Source organism: Carlito syrichta, unplaced genomic scaffold, assembly GCF_000164805.1.
Source record: "Carlito syrichta isolate Samal-C Ts95f unplaced genomic scaffold, Tarsius_syrichta-2.0.1 Scaffold113491, whole genome shotgun sequence".
Classification (NCBI taxonomy): Eukaryota; Metazoa; Chordata; class Mammalia; order Primates; family Tarsiidae; genus Carlito; species Carlito syrichta.
The window spans coordinates 67,103-83,852 of NW_007057587.1; the positions used below are offsets into that span (position 1 = coordinate 67,103).

The 16,750-nt window shown below is 50.7% G+C and overlaps 1 protein-coding gene across 1 annotated transcript in view; it reads right to left on the reverse strand.

Moving 5' to 3' along the window:
- Window positions 1–16,364, reverse strand: part of EFCAB3 (EF-hand calcium binding domain 3) — a 33,154-nt gene extending 16,790 nt beyond the window's left edge. Inside the window, exons 1-5 of the mRNA XM_008071419.1 lie at window positions 16,285–16,364; window positions 14,385–14,461; window positions 9,625–9,768; window positions 7,579–7,650; window positions 5,332–5,452 (exon numbers count right to left, since the gene is read on the reverse strand). Of these exons, the coding sequence (XP_008069610.1) occupies window positions 5,332–5,452; window positions 7,579–7,650; window positions 9,625–9,768; window positions 14,385–14,461; window positions 16,285–16,358 (488 nt within the window). The 5' untranslated portion in view covers window positions 16,359–16,364. The remainder of the gene's footprint in view (window positions 1–5,331; window positions 5,453–7,578; window positions 7,651–9,624; window positions 9,769–14,384; window positions 14,462–16,284) is intronic.
- Window positions 16,365–16,750: the final 386 nt, after the last annotated feature.

The window sequence follows — 16,750 nt, forward strand, 5'->3', positions numbered from 1 at the left end:
TCTCCCCTCGCCTCGCCAGGCTGGGCCGCGCTGCGGCGCCGCGATCGCCGCCAAGGACCAGAAGTGCCGAGCAGAGCGGTTTTCCGGGAACGGCTTTGTTCTGCTTTATGGCTGCGGAATGTTCCGTCGTGTAGACGTTCCGCATTTCCTTCATCCAGGAAACTTTCGATGGGCAGCACGGCTGGTTCCGTGTTGTTGCTGTTGTGGACAGTGCTGCGATAAACATGCGTGTGCAGGCATCTTTTTCATAGAGTGATTTGAGTTCCTCTGGGTATATTCCCAGAAGGGAGATTGCACTCTCTCTCTCTTTTTGAGTTGGAGACTCACGGCTACCTCAGCGTCAACCTGCTGGGTTCTGGCGATCCTTACACGGGGTGCTACCACTCCTGGCTAGTTTTTTATTTATTGTAGAGACGAGGTCTTGCCAAATTGTCCAGGTGAATCTGGAACCCGCGGGCTCAGGCAATCCACTTGCCTCGGCCTCCCAAAGTGCTGGGATTACAGGCTGAGCCGCCGAGCCTGGCCTCTCTCTCTTTCTTTTGAGTAGAAGTCTCGCTCTGTCACCCAGGCTGGAGTGCAATGCCACGCTCACAACCACCATAGCCTGGACCCGCTGGGTCCAGGTAGCTGGAACCACAGGCACTGCCACCACACTTGGCTAATGCGTTGACTTATTGTAGAGAAGAGTTTTTGCCAAGTTGCCCAGGCTGGTCTTGCCTTGGGCTCCGACAGTCCTCTCGCCTCGGCCTCCCAAAGTGTTGGGATTGCAGGCGTGAGCCACTGCACCTAGCCCTTTTTCTGCTTTCAAACCTTGTGTCTTGGGTTTTGTGGCCTTCCTTTGCTCCTTTTCAGAGCTGTTTTTCTTACATCCTCATTGGTCTCCTGGTCCTCAGCCTGTCTTCACATCAGACTTTCCCCACACGATCTCCAGGTTACACAGTCTTCACGTCTTTATCACATCTGTCTTCCCCACTGCCCCCTCGCCCCCCACACTTCCAGTGGCTCCTCACTACTCAGAGGAAATCTCAGAGAAGGCTTTCTATCAGCTGGATCCAGGACATAGTTTCAACTTTGTCTCTTACGGTTTCCCTTCACAGCCTCACGATTCAGCCACGTTAACTTCTCATTACTCTGTAAATACCAAGCGCGGTCTGTTTTCCAAGTTTTCTTCCCGTAACATTCTCGTGTTGGGCTGCCAAACCAGATATTTACTAGCTGTGTGAACTGGGGAAGGCCAGTGAAGTTCAGCAACTATTCAGCGCCTACTGTGTGCCACGTTCTGCATTAGGTGTGGGGAGAACAATGACTAAGAAGGACATAACCCCTATCCTTGCAGAGCTCACCATCTGATGGAGAAGACTGCCTGTCAGGCCTGGGATTTCGGCAGCACAGTCTGCTGTTTGACAGGGAACGAGAAGCTTGGCCCAGAGCTGGGGGTCCGGGGAGGCCACTCAGAGGGAGTGGCTACTGACTGGGCCCAGAGGGTGGGCAGAGGCCTGCTAAGCACAGAGAGGGGGAGTGGGCTGAATCATGTTCCCCAGAGTGATGTGCCCAAGTCCTAAGCCCTGTGCCTCTGTATGTGACTCTGGAAAGGTCCTTGCAGAGGTCATTCCATCAAGGTTCTTTTTTTTTTTTTTGAGTTGGAGTTTCCTCTGTCGCCCAGGCTGAAGGGCAGCGACACGCTCCCGGCCACCGTAGCCTCTACCTGCTGGGCTCCAGCGATCCTTCCTCCTCAGCCTTCCAAGCAGCTGGAACTCCAGACGCGCGCCACCATGCCTGGCTGGTCTCAAATCCCCAGACTCCAGCAGTCCTCTCACCCCGGCCTCCCAAAGTGCGGGGCTGACCGGCTGAGCCACCATGCCCAGCCCATCAAGGGTCTTGAGGTGAGATGACTCTGGATGTAGGGTGGGTCCCCAGTGGGATGGCTGGACTCCTCGTAAGAGAAGGGAGAGGGAGACTGGAGGCTCACAGGGAAGAGACCACTGTGCGCGTGGGGGCAGAGATGGGGCGACCTCACGGCAAGCCGAGGAAGGCGGGGTCCCTGGAAGCTGAGGTGTGTGAGGAAGAACTGCCCCTGGGATCTAGGAGGACGTGAGCCTGCTGACAGCCTGACTTCTGCCCTTGGCCTCCAGAACGGAGACAACAGCTTTGTCTTCAGCCTCCCGGTTGGCCGAGTGTGGTGGCTCATTCCCCTAATCCTGGCCCTTTAGGAGGTCGAGGGGAGAGGACTGCCTGAGCCTGTGGGCTTGAGACCAGCCTGGGCAACTTGGAGAGACAACCTCGTCTCTCCAATAAGTCAAAAAATTAGCCGGGTGTGGGAGTGCGTGCCTGTAGTTCCAGCTACTTGGAAGGCTGAGGCCGAAGGACCACCTGAGCCCAGCAGGTCGAGGCTGCAGTGGCCATGAGCGTGCCACTGCACTCCAGCCTGGGCGACAGAAGAGACTCAGACTAAAAAAAAAAGCCACCCAGTTTGTGGTACTTTTTAGTGGCTGCCTTAGGAAATGGATGGATGCAGGGAGAGAGAGTGTTAGGAGGTGAGAGCGTGGGGTGTGTGAGGACCTGAACCAAATGAGTCCAGGGTGTGAGAGGTCATCACAGGAGTGACCACGGAGGGCTTGACAGTGTCGTATTCAGCTGGACCTTTCTCAGAGGGGCAGGAGGACCCTTTAGGCTTGCTAGCGGGTAAGGGAAAGGCTGTGACGCGTGCTTGGCATGACAGGTACTCAGTACTGTGCTCATCTGAGCTACGCCTGCGTGGTGACAACAGCTATCGTGTCCTGAGCTCCTGTGCTGAGCCCTCCCTCTGCACTGTCACACGTCATCCCCACAGCTGCCCTAAGGGAGCTATGAGGATTGTCACTCCAATCCCATAGACGAGAAAACGGAGGCTGAAGGGCTCAGACTGTGTCACGTTTGTGAACCAACAGGCATTTAGTCAATGTCTGCATTGGAGTGAAAAGTAGAATTCTGTGCATCCCGTATTCCATGTTTGAGAGACAAGACAGTAGAAAGAGACAGGAATGTTTTCATATTTGCTGGTGGCATTATGTACTTTTAACTCTAACTGGGAGACCAGAATGCTTTAAAGGAGTATGAGTTTAAAAGACAGAAAATGGACCAGGCATGATGGCCCAAGCCTGTAATCCCAGCACTTTGGGAGGCTGAGGTGAGAGATTGCCTGAGCCTGCTGTTCCCTGAGACCAGCCTGGGCAACATGGTGAGACCTCGTCTCTGCAATAAATAAAAAATAAACTAACCGGGTGTGGTAGTGCGCACCTATAGTTCCAGCTACTTGGAAGGCTGAGGCTGAAGGATCGCTGGGCCCAGCAGGTTGACGCCGGGGTGGCCATGAGCATGCTGCTGCACTCCAGCCTGAGCAATGGAGTGAGACTCCAACTCAAAAAATAAAAATTAAAAAAAAAAAAAGCCAACGGACCAGACTGGACAACTTAGTGAGAACTTGTCTCTCCAATAAATCAAAAAACTAGCCAGGCATGGTGGTACACGCCTGTAGTTTCAACTACTTGGAAGGCTGAGGCAGAAGGATCGACCGAGTCCAGCTGGTTGAGGCTGCGGTAGCCATGAGCGTGCCATGGCACTCCAGCCTGGGCAACAGAGTAAGACTCTGACTAAAAAAAAAAAAAAAAAAATAGATAATGGCCACATTTGTTTACTTTCTATAATACAATGATAAACACAGATTGAGGTGGTGAATTTTTAAGCATTATTTGCTGGAATAAATAAAAACACATAGGGTATAAGAATGTTCCCTCATCCTTTTTTTTTTTGAGTTGGAGTCTCACTCTGTCACCCAGACTGGAGTGTAGTGGCCACTCCCGGCCACCGCCGCCTCAACCTGCTGGACTCCAGCGATCCTTCCACCTCAGCCTTCCAAGTAGCTGGAACTACAGGCGCGCGCTACCATGCCCGGCTAATTTTTTGATTTATTGTAGAGATGAGGTCTTGCCGAGTTGCCCAGGCGGGTCTCGAGCCTGTGGGCTCAGGCAATCCACTCACCTCGGCCTCCCAAAGCGTGGGATGACAGGCTGAGCCACCGAGCCCGGCCATCCCTCATCCTTCTTAAGGCTAATTCCACTCCAGCCCAAAGGGTGATCTGATCTTGGGCGATCTGACCTGCACCAAATCTCAGAGTCGGAGGACCTTCTGAGAGCTGCCAGTGTTCTCAGCCCCAACAGGAGTGTTTTTTATTCCAAACTGGGCTTCTGAGCCTCCTCAGATCACCCCCAGAAGTCTTATTCTGCTGGAATTCCTGTGCCTGAGATATGAGAGGCTGAGATCTCTCGGCTGTCATAGGCCACTGAAGGGACAAAGCCCAAAATGGAGTTTCTGTGGCCTCCTTGAGCTCATCCACAATGTTAATCCTTTCCCAGAACCCTGGATGAGTCACAAGACATTGAGATGAACACCACCCAAGGATTTGTCTTTCAGCCTCCAGCCCAGCCCTTCCTGTCTCTGTAATTAACACCTGATTGACCAGCCTATCAGCTGCCAGCCCACATCGGTCTGTGTGCTAGTGACTGACCCACCCACCCACCTGGTTGTCAGCGATATGAGAAACAGACCCTATCACCATGATGTCAGCTCCTGTGAATGCTTGCCTGCCCCATGCCCCCCAAAAGGGAAGCCTCAGAAGCCTTCAACCCCAAGCATTCGCCCCCCGTTTCCTTCAAGGGTCTGGCCCCTTCTCTCCCTTGAGAAGTGAGTCCATTCTTTTTTTCTTTTCTTTTCTTTTTTTTTGAGTTGGAGTCTCACTCTGTTGTCCAGGCTGGAATGCAGTGGCACACTCCCAGCCACCCCAGTGTCAACCTGCTGGGCTCAGGCGATCCTTCTGCCTTAGCCTTCCAAGTAGCCAGAGCTACAGGTGCGTGCTACCATACTTGGCTAATATTTTGAGTTATTGTAGAGACAAGGCCTCACCAAGTTACCCAGACTGGTCTGCAGCCCTTGGGCTCAGGCAATCCTCTCGTCTCGGCCTCCCAAAGTGCTGGAATTCCAGGCTTGAACCATCGCGCCTGGCCTGGGTCCACTCTTTTCTAACCTAATCTCTGGGCAGTTCTTTGCATGCCCAAGGCACAAACCCAGCCCACTGCCCCAACACCCTCAGTGAGGCCCTGGAAGAGTCCGAGGTCAGCCTTGCAATGCCAGAGCCGGGCTAGGCGGTGGGGAGGAGGGCACAGGCCCTGTCTGCAGCACACGGCACCTGCCAGACACTTGCAGGCCCCGTGGAGCTGGACGTGCGTGGGAGGTGACTGTCACCAGGAAGTCCTCACAAGGGCTTCTGAGAGGGCTGGTTTCGCGTCTCCTGCTCACCTCACGATTTCCACGGTGGCCTTTCTGGACAGGGCTGAAGTCTCCACAAGCGTCGACAGGATTTCAAACAGCAGGATCCCGGGGTTGCCTCCTGAGTTGAAACAGAACCCCCTTGCTGGAACTGTGGAGGGAGAAAAGGAAAGAGTTCAAGACGCCCCCCCCCCCCCCAGCAGCCATTGCTCAAAAAAGCAAATGCCCTGACCATCTTTTATGGGTTATTTACGATGATACCAAGTCAAGGACGAGAGGTGTAGCAAAATATCAGAAATCTGTTCTATTTGGTAGGCAGGCCATTGTGACTACTGAGTAGACAGAAGAATCATGGAATATTAAAAAAAACGCCCTTAGCTCAATGGCTGCCAAGTAAATGCAGTCATGCTTTATTTATTTATTTATTGTTCGTTGGAGTCTCCCTCTGTCGCCCAGTCTCTGGAGTGCAGTGGCACACTCACGGCCACCCCAGCGTCAACCTGCAGGGCTCGGGCGATCCTTCCACCTCAGCCTTCCAAGTAGCCGGAACTACAGGTGTGCGCTATCACGCCTGGCTAATTTTTTGATTTATTGTAGAGACAAGGGCTTGCCAAGTTGCCCAGGCTGATCTCGAACCCGTGGGCTCAGGCAGTCCTCTTGCCTCAGCCTCCCAAAGTGTTGGGATTAAAGGCTTGACTCACTGCGCCCGGCCCAGTCATACTTCTAACATAGATATAAACTTCACGATAAGGACTGTTGTCTTGTTCTTCTAGGCGACCCCCTCACGACAGTAGCAGTTGCAAGCAGCAACTTCTCTGTTCCAAGGACAGATGTTCATAGTTGTTTTTTTTTTAACTTCTTCCTTTCTTTCTTTTCTTTTTTAGAGACAGGGTCTTACTATATTGCCCAGGTGAGTGCAGTGACTATTCACAGATGCGATCCCTCTACTGATCAGCTTGGGAGTTTTGACCTGTTCCCTTTCCGACCTGGGCCAGTTCACCCCTCCTTACTCAACCTGGTGGTCCCCTGCTCCCAGGAGCTCACATACTGATGCCAAACTTAAGTGTGGACACCTGATTGGCATAGCATCCTGCAGCCCGGAGGTCCTGAACTCAAGTGACCCTCCAGCCTCAGCATCCCTGGTAGCTGGGACTATAGACATGTGCCACTGTGCCCAGCCGCTCATGGCTTTTGAGTGGTTGTACTGTCAAAGCTGTCTATCGTGTCTGGACTTTGGAATGTGTTTATCCCAGAAAGCATGAATAGTGGGTAGCTCTTCCAAGGCAGCCAGCCTGTTAAACTTATAAAGAGACCATGGAGAACTAACTGCAATATTCCTAGCCCCCCTATGGCCCCCGTGGCCTTGGGCGAAGACAAGCTCTAGCCCCTCGGCACTCTCCAGGCCCAGTGCTGATGGGAGGCTCTGCCAGTGGGGAACAGTGTCTTTCCAAGAACGGTAAACTATCCACACCCACACTGGCATGAGAGAGCACTTTTATTTTTCTGAAAAAAATGGTAAAGGATTCAAATTATAGGCCAGACGCGGTGGCTCATGCCTGTAATTCCACAAGGAAGAGCCTGGGAGTCTGACAACATCATCCTGGGCAACAGAGCAAGAACTCAATTCTATGAAAAAAAAAAGTAGCTGTAGCTGGGCATGGTGGCACATGCCTGCAGTTCTAGCTACTCGGGAGGCTGAGTGGAAGGATCACCTGAGTCGGGAGGTCAAGGCTGCAGTGAGCTGTGATTGTGCCACTGCACTCTAGCCTGGATGACAGACAGAGACCCCAACTCGAAAAAAAAAAAAAAGAAAAAAGAATTCAAATTCTCAAAGGGACCACAGATTTCCACCTGTTGCTCCCTGAGTGTTCCCATGGGAGACCAGAGACCAGGCACAGTGTCTCCTACAGGAGACTTGCAGCCAAGGCCAGACATGCTCGATGTATTTAAGTCAAAACTCTAAAACTGTTTCCATTTGCTGAGTATCACAGAAGCAAATCACACTCCAGGCCTGGCCTTCCTGCCTGCCTTCCTGCTGGGAGGCCCCGGTGAGTATCTTCTCCTGTGCGGTGAGCACCCTTTCCTGTGGGGTGAGCACCATCTCCTGAGGGGTGAGCATCTTTCCTGTGCTGTGAGCACCGTCTCCTGTGGGATGAGCACTGACTCCTGTGCGGTGAGCACTGTCCCCTCTGCAGTGAGCACCCTCTCCTGTGTGGTAAGCACCATCTGTGCACGCATGGCTGCCTGGCCACCCCGTTCAACAGCCCATTCACTCACCCACAGCCTTGAGGAAGCGGCTCTTGTCTGTCAGCACCTTGATGAAGTCTGAGAAGTTCACCTTTCCATCTCCTGAAACAGAAATTAAAGGCTCAGTACAAAGATAAGGTGTATCTTAATTATCAGAATACATACTTAAGTACAAAATTAAAGCCCCCTGGACCATTTGATACCTAAAATCAGAGCATCTCGGGGCTGAAGACACGCTTGGGTAAGCACTGTTTTTGTGAAGCGGTCTTGTCCCCATTTCACGAGTCCCCTGTGGCCCACAGAGACCCTGTGGGCATGAAGATCCCAGGGTGCCCATCACCTGCTGTCTGTCCTCCTTCTGAGGACTCAGCCTGACCTCATTTTTCTTTTCCTGTTTTGAGTTGGAATCTCACTCTGTTGCCCAGACTGGAGTGCAGAGGCACACTCATGGCCACTGCAGCCTTGACGTGCTGGGCTTAGGTGATCCTTCCACCTCAGCCTTCCAAGTTAACTGGAACTACAGGTGAACACTACCACACCCGGCTGATTTTTTGATTTATTGTAGAGATGAGGTCTTACCAAGTTGCCCAGGCTGGTCTCGAACCCCTGGACTCAGGCAATCCTCTCACCTTGGTCTCCCAAAGTGCTGGAATGACAGGCATGAGCCACCGTATCCAGCTGTTTTTCTTTTGTAAAATCTTACCCAAATTTCCAACTAAGAGGCTTGGGAAATCGTGCCTGATGAGACCCGCCAGCCCGGGTTCCAACACCTGACCCCCCTTTAAACTGGAAGTTGTTTTCCGACGCTGGCAAAACATCACAACAGATTAAAGAAGGTAATCAAAGTATTATATGACCCTGCAAAGCTGTCTTTTAGGGACTCCCAGACTCTGGGCTCCTTGTCCTCTAGTGATTTCCAACACTCTTTGGATAGGAACTACAAATTGCCAGTCAAGAAAGCCTTAAATCCACCCATCACCTGCAAGCCCCTCTTGGAAACGCCCCTCCTTTCTGGGCCGGACCAGTGGAAAGCTCACACGTGTTGATTTATAGTTATTGTAACTTCTGCCCCACTAAAATATTCGTAGCCACACTGTAATTCCAGCACCTGGGCACACGTTCTCAGGACCTCTTGTGGATGGGTGTTTCTGGGCCTGGTCCTCCTGGTAGCCTGAGAAGCCCATCTCAAAGAATTTTTCAGAGTTTGGCGTTCTTGTCAACCCGTCCCACCCCACGCCCACCCTGTGATATTCCTGTGATAACACCCAGAGTTGTAGCCTGCCTCCTCCAAAACTCAAAGACAGTGAGTGCTAGGAGGGCTGTGTGTGTTTCCATGAAATCACAGAAAACTGGGCAGAGTTCGTGGAAGCCAGGGGCCCATCACCAACTGGTATCACTAAGCCTCCTGTGCACTGACACTGACTGAAGGGCCCCTGGCAGTAGGTGGCAGGAGGTGACAGGGACAGTGTGCTGAAGACATCTTCCACACGACGTATCAGCCGGGTTCCAAGTCACCGGGACAGTACGTTCAATGGGATGCTGTCTGCATGCTTTAGAAATACCGACAAAATGCTGTGGCATGGAAAAGTCAATGCAGGGGGGCTCTGGTGACAGCAAGGAAGACCTGCTGTGTTATGACTCAGACAGAAACAAAGGGCTTGGGTTTTCTTGGTGACGTGTCACTTCTGAAATTGTTAATGCCTCTGAGCCTGTTATTTCAAGGCACCCTCCCAAACGTGACAGGGGACCTGAATGTTTGACATTGAATAGTCCATTTCGTAGCATGAATTTGGTTTCATAACTTGTACACGCACCTCACTGAATCCCTAAAGGGATACACACACACACACACACACACACACACACACACACACGTACATGCATACACACGCACACAGGCACACACACATGCACACACAGGCACACACGCACACACAGGCGCACACATGCGCACACACACATCCTTTTGGGCAGGTGGGGATACATTCCTTCTCATGTTTATAAAGCCACGGAGAGAAAAACATGCATTCACAGCAGTCTCTCACAAGAAACATGACGAGAGGGCAGCGTGCTCACCGTCCGCATCTGCGCGTTTCAGCTCATTGCAGATGTGGTGCCGGGGGAGCCTGAGCCCCAGCTTGGCCAAGGTGCACGTCATGCCACGCAGGTCGATACAGCCCATCTTGTCCTTGCTGAAGAAGGCGTAGGCGTCTCGGAAGGCTGGGGAAATGGAAGGCAGTTATTCAAGAAGGAACACATGTGCTCACGGGATGAGGACAGACAACGCCCTTGAACGGAGCTCACGTTCTGAAAAAGCGTGGAGAGAAAAACGTGTCAAGATGTTTCTGGGGAAGGACAGCATCCTTCCATGGAATTCGGCCTGAGATAAATGAGTGGTGGAAATCAGTCCTTCCTGAGAGGTCCATGCCCTAGACCGATGCCTGTGAGATGCCGCCTTGCACGACAAAAGGGATTGTGCAGCCAGGCACGATGGCTCACACCTGACATCCCAGCACTTGGGAGGTGGAAGCAAGAGGATTGTCAGAGCCTAGGGGTTTGAGACCAGCCCGAGCAACTTAGTGAGACCTCATCTCTACAATCATAATAAAAAAAGTTAGCCAGGCATGGTGGTGTGCCCCCATAGTTCCAGCTACTTGGAAGGCTGAGGCGGAAGGATCGCCTGAGTCCAGCAGGTTGAGGCTGTGGTGACCGTGAGCATGCCACTGCACTCTAGCCTGGGCCACAGAGTAAGGCTCCAACTCAAAAAAAAAAAAAAAAGCTGCTAAATTTATAGCAATGTGCTATGGCAGCAATAGAGAACTAATACTCCAAATTGGGCCCAAATTGTAGGGGTTCATCTGCGTTTTGTATGGATCCTAAGCTTTTCCTTTCTTTCCCTTATGTTTCTTTTTTGAGACAGGCTTTTGCTCTGTGGCCCAGGCTGGAGTGCAGGGGTGCAATCATAGCCCACTGAAGTCTCAACCTCCTTGGCTCAAGTGATCCTCCCACCTCAGCCTCCCGGTGTGCCGGGGCTACGAGCAAGCATCACCACACATGGCTATTTTTTTCCCTTTTAATTTTTTTGTAGAGACAGGGCCTTGAGGTTTTGCCTAGGCTGGTCTCCAACTCCTGGACTCAGGTGATCCTCCCACTTCAGCCTCCCAAGTAACTGGGTCATATGTAGGTGCCACCATGCTCAGCTAATTTTTGATCTTTTGTAGTGACAGGGTCTTGCTGTGTTGCCCAGGCTGGTCTCCAACTCTTGGTCTCAAGTGATCCTCCCAACTCAGCCTCCTAAAGTGTTGGGATTACAGGTGTGAGCCACCTTACCCAGCCAAAGTTTTTTCAAAGAAATAGGGCACTAATTGGAGATAAAGTTAGATGTATATTTTTCTAAAATTAATGAATGCAGAAATAAACCCTAAACAAAGTATGTCCCAAATGGCACCGGAGTAGAACTCACTTCATATCACATTCAGGACTCTGCATCTGTGTGTTCAGTAGTGATTGATTCTACAGGGACAGTGATGCCTCCCCTACCAGCGTGTGAAAGGCGACCTCTTTCCCCGTGGCTGCAGGTGGGCTTCCCGAGGGCTGACACCAAACTGCCCCGGACTCATTTCTCTCTTCTCCCACAGCTCTGGCACGTGAGCAGGCATCATGCAAGTGGGACCCTCATCCACACATCTACGGGTGCATTCGGCGTCCCCGGCGCTGTGCTCAGTGCTTAGCGGGATGGGTGCATTGAGGAGGCAGAGAGCTCCGCCTTCCTGTCAGGATCATGCACAGGCCATCAGGATACTTGTATGAGGTGGTGTGTGCTGTGGAAAAGGGCACTTGTGGGTGGGGGTCAGGGAGAAGAGAATTAGGTTCCTGCAGGCTCCCACCTCCACCTCCAGCACCTGCCGGAATGGCTCAGCCGGCCTCCTGGTCCTGTCCACAGAGAGCTGCACATGCCCCTCCAGGGCCAACCCCCAGCCTCATGGCCACAGACGTCTCCTAGGAAAAGCTCCCCTCTGTCTCCAGTGCCAACGTCCTCTCTTTCCTTGCAGCATGGTTACTATGTACAAACTTGCTGTGATTTCTCCCTTAAAAAGTATTTGAAACTGTGGCCAGCCCTGATGGTGCTCATTGTGTCCATCAGGGCGAACTCATGGACGCTAGGTCATAATCTGATCCTATATGATTTATTTTGTTGCTCAAATTGCAGAAAAAGCTGGGCAGAAGGCAGACATGTGGGCAAACGCAGGTGGACAGGTGGGCCCAGAGGCAGGAGTCTGGAAATCCCATTCTGATCACTCTGGTTTCCTCAGGCAAATGGGCAGCAAGATGCCAGCTAAAAGCGAGGATGGGGGTGGTGCTGGGATCTGGAATTTTTTTTTTTTTTTTTTTGAGTCGGCGTCTCACTCTGTCGCCCAGACTAGAGTGCCATGCCGCTCCCGGCCACCGCAGCCTCCACCTGCTGGGCATCCTTCCGCCTCAGCCTTCCAAGTAGCTGGAGCTACAGGTGCGCGCTACCATGCCCGGCTCATTTTTGATTTATTGTAGAGAGGAGGTCTCGCCAAGTTGCCCAGGCAGGTCTCGAACCCGCAGGCTCAGGCAATCCACTTACCTCAGTCTCCCAAAGCGCGGGATTACAGACTGAGCCACCGAGTCTGGCGGGATCTGGAATGTTTGATGGATATGTGTGGATGAGCACATGGCTCTCATGGGAGCGTCATTAGGTTCTGACACTGCTGTGAGCACATTTTTTAGTCCCTGCGTCTGGCTGGACTTGGAGGGCCTGTCCCTCCCTGCTGGCCAGTTCCTGAAGACAGCAGGTCGCCAGTCTGGGAGTGTGCCCTTCCAGTGCAAAGCAGCCACTGGAGAGTCCAGACCCAGCACCTGACTCTGTGGTCACGGCCAGGGCCCTGACTCCCCAGGGCCAGGCACCCAGAGCCCACCGGCGTCACTCACACCAGCGAGCCCTCAACCTGCTCACCCTGCCTTGGCTGTCCCTTTCTGTGGGAGCCACGATAGTGGCTCTTGTTCACATTCTGTCTTCACCTCTGAGCAACCCAGGTGCCACGATGCTGGCATCTAGGGACCCTGATGAGCTTAAAAGACTTTCTTCACGGTAGTCATTTCTGGGTTTGCATGTCTTACTGTATGAGGGGAACCCCCCCAAAACTCAGGATTTGTATATAAAAAGTTGTGTATTTATTCTTCTGTGTTTAAACTTCAGTTCCCTTACAAGTACTCTCCGTGTGACGCAATACAGCTATCGAGACGCTTTTCCGCTACTCAAAACCGTTCTTGAACTCGTCCATTTGGATGCCTTTTAGTGCTTCTGCTGTTTTTTGTTTCACCTCTTTCACATCGGCAAAACATTTCCCTTGGAGAACTTTTTCATCTGGGGAAATCAAAAAGAGTCACTTGGGGCGAGATGGGGTGAACAGAGAGGGTGGGACACGGGAGGTCTCGCCAAGTTGCCCAGGCGGGTCTCGAACCCGCGGGCTCAGACAATCCACTCACCTCAACCTCCCAAAGTGTGGGATTACCGGCTGAGCCACCTAGCCTGGCTGCAAAGCATCTGTTCACACCAACGCTAGCTGGTCCACTGATGCCAGTGGGTTCCTAGAACACTGGCCTAGTGGGGGAAGCCTACAAAGACCCTCCAGTCAAAAGATAATTTCTTTTTGGAGGAGGGCCTCCCTTGAATCTGACCCAAACAGATCCCTTAAAATGAACACCAAAGTGTATTAAGGCATGTTAGCAACCATAAGGGTTTTTTCCTTTTCCTTTTCTTTTTTTTCTTCAGTCAGGGTCTCACTCTGTCACCTGCGCTGGAGTGCAGTGGCATAATCACGGCTCACTGCAGCCTTGACCTACTGGACTCAAGCGATCCTCCTTCTTCAGCCTTCTGAGCAGCTGGGATTATAAGCACATGCCACTGGGCCTGGCTAAGTTTTGTATTTTTTGTAGAGACAAGGTCTTCCTATGTTGCCCAGGCTGGTCTCAAACTCCTGGGCTCAAGCAATCCTCCTGCCTCGGCCTTCCAAAGTGTTGGGATTATGGGTGTGGGCCACTGTGCTCTGCCAGAAATCTTAACGTTCTATAAAACTGTAAACTGTTATTATTATGAGACATTTAGCTCAGTTTTACAATTAGAAAGGTAAATTTGATTTTGGCAATCCACTGTGTTTTCCAAACTAGCTTTCCCAGTGGTACTGGTGTGTGATTCCTTTCTGTCTCCTGGTCCGTGTCCTCACTGGTTCTAGGTGTGGCGGGGGAAGCACTGGCCTCCAAGATCCTAACACAGCCAGGCTGAACTTCTTCCCATTTTTGAGTGCATCACATACTCCCCTACTCTGGCCCTTTGCAAACTGCTCTTTCTGCCGGGAACACTCCTCTCTGGACTCGGCCTTCTCAGGACCTCCCTTCTTCCCTCCAAGACCTTCTCTTAGGCTCTTGTAACACTCCAGACTTCTCCTATCCCGACTCTTGTCCTATTATACTTTAAATTTTATCATTTTTCTTCCTTTGAGGAATCCTGGACTTTAACAGCTCATCCCCTTCATCACTCGATGTATACTGTCCACCCACAAGTTCTTTGAATACATATATGTGCCCAGGTCCGTCTAAATTCTAGAGAGATGTCCACTTGAAAGCAATCCCCTTCCTGTTCTGCACAGAGCTTCCTTTCCCTCGAATGACAGAGGGACAACCCTAGAAAATGAATGACAGAGGAAAACCTCGCAGGGACAACCCCGGAAATCCCAGGCATCTCTTAGAGAAGGAAGGATCAGATGTGTTGAGCGGCTGTTTACGCTTCCGTTTTGAGGGAGTCTCAGTACCTTCCATTTGTGAAGCGCTTAACTTCTTTTCTTTGTGTTGTGATTGGCATTGAGGAGATCCTGGTCTGTCTTTGTCCCTGAGAAGAGATATGAAAAGGTTGAGATTTCAAACCTATGCGAAGCCAGCAAGTCTTAGTCCTCCTTGTCAGTGTTTGTTGACTGGAATGACTGACAGCATCACAACACATGGGGACTGCCGTATGGACTGCCTGAGGACAGCGGGACCCCTTGCTGTCACTTGCCAATAGCACAGGATGGACAGTGAGAGGTTGGCCCCCGGGTCCACCCTGCTCTATACTTCCTCATCATTCACCCTTAAAATACGAGTTTCCTCTTCTTAGAGACCAGGAAACCAAGGCTCTGGGGATTAAACAACTTGTCCCAAGTCCCACAGATAGTAAGGAGGAGACCTAGGATTCAGATTTAGATTGGTCAGACTCCAAAGATCAAAGCCATAAGCTCGACACCATTTCTTCTGCTAGAAATATATCATTGCCATTTTTTTCCTGGCTCCAACCCTCAACCTTGAGTTTAAAATTTTAGCTAGTGTAGATAATGTTGTGGTGAATATTCTTATGGAGAAACTTTTGCAACTATGATCAATTTATGACTCTAATTGCCAAATTGTATTTTTCTAGCACATGAGAGAGCTAGAAATAGAGATAGAGACAGGGATAGGTAGAGGTAGGAATGGATAGACACAGGGATGGGGTTAGGGATAGGGACGGGAAAGGGGATGGAGATGGAGACAGAGAGAGGGATGGGGATGGAGATGAGGATGAAGATGGAGACATGGGCTGGGACAGGCAGAGAGGGAGACAGAGGCAGGGACCAGATGGAGATGGAACGGGGCTGGGGCTGGGGACGGGGATGGGTGTAGGGATGGGACAGGGATGGGGATGGAGATGGGGGTGGGGACGGAGATGGAGACAGGGGTGGGACGAGAATGGGGATGGGCAGGGGACAGGGCGGGGATGGGCGTGGGAACAGAGATGGAGACAGGAATGGGGGACAGGTAGAGCTAGGAATGGATAGAGACAGGGATGGAGCTAGATAGATATAAAGACAGAGACAGAGCTAAAGATAGACAGAAGCAGAGATAGAGGTAGCTCGAGAGAGGAGAGAGAGAGAACATTTCTGAAAAGTTTGGAACCCTGGGTGACCTTTCATTTCTTCTGCAAAGTGAAATCTGGAAAAGACAGAAAAATAATACATTGGCAATACTTTGTTTAGATCTGCAGTCATTTATTAGTTTAGGAACACAAAAATGTATCATGCAAAACTAGATTTGCTTATAATATGGTGACAAGCTTTAAATGCACTTAAGAAATGTAATTAAACTGTAAAATTTAATTTTAATAATCATGATTTTATAAATTTATTTTATTTAAAATGCCTAAACAAATGGGGTCTGTGCTCCTGTGAGAACCTAATACTGCCACTGATCTGACAAGAGGTAGAGCTCAGGCGGTAATATAAGCGATGGGAAGCGGCTGTAAACACAGATGAAGCTTCACTCATTCGCCCGCCACTCACCTCTTGCTGGGCGGCCCAGTTCCTCACAGGTCACGGACTGGTAACATGGCTTGTTAGGGTGTTGGGGACCCCTACTCTAGGATATTCTGTGTCCTGACATAAAAATAACTTCTCATTTAGGAGAACAAGAAGAACACTTTGCTTCTCCTAAAGTACATCTTTTTCTTCTTATAAAATAATGAATAAAAAATCTTATCTTCAATTCAGGTATTGTTTTATAATCAAACTTATCACAAAATAGATATTTGAAAAACATTCAAATTGTTTCAGCATAGGCTTTATGGGTATTTAATGCATTCATCACCTTAATAATTCTTTGCCATAATATATTCATATTTATCACCTTAAGACATGGGTTGCCTACCTCTTGCTGTGGGACTTGGGTACTTTTGTTGGCAGATTCAGCTTAAGTTTTGCTCTAATTTCTGAAACTGCCATGTGGCCAGTGACTCCGTCTGGAATTCAGAAAATACAATTAAGAATCAGCTTGCAGCTTAATTTCTTCATATTCTTGCACCACTTTACCTACCTGAGGCCTCAAGGAACGGTTAGATGCATAAATTCAAGACACAGGTGTGCGTGAACTTGGACGGCCACGGGAAAGGCTTCTTCATTGTTCTCAGATCTCTCTCTCTCTCTTTTTTTTTTTTTTTTGAGTCGGAGTCTCACTCTGTCGCTGCTCCCCGCCACTGCAGCCTCGACCTGCTGGGCTCTGGCGATCCTTCCGCCTCAGCCTTCTGAGTAGCCGGAATTACAGGCACGCGCTACCACGCCCGGCTGATTTTTTGATTTATTGTAGAGATGAGGTTTCGCCAAGTTGCCCATGCGGG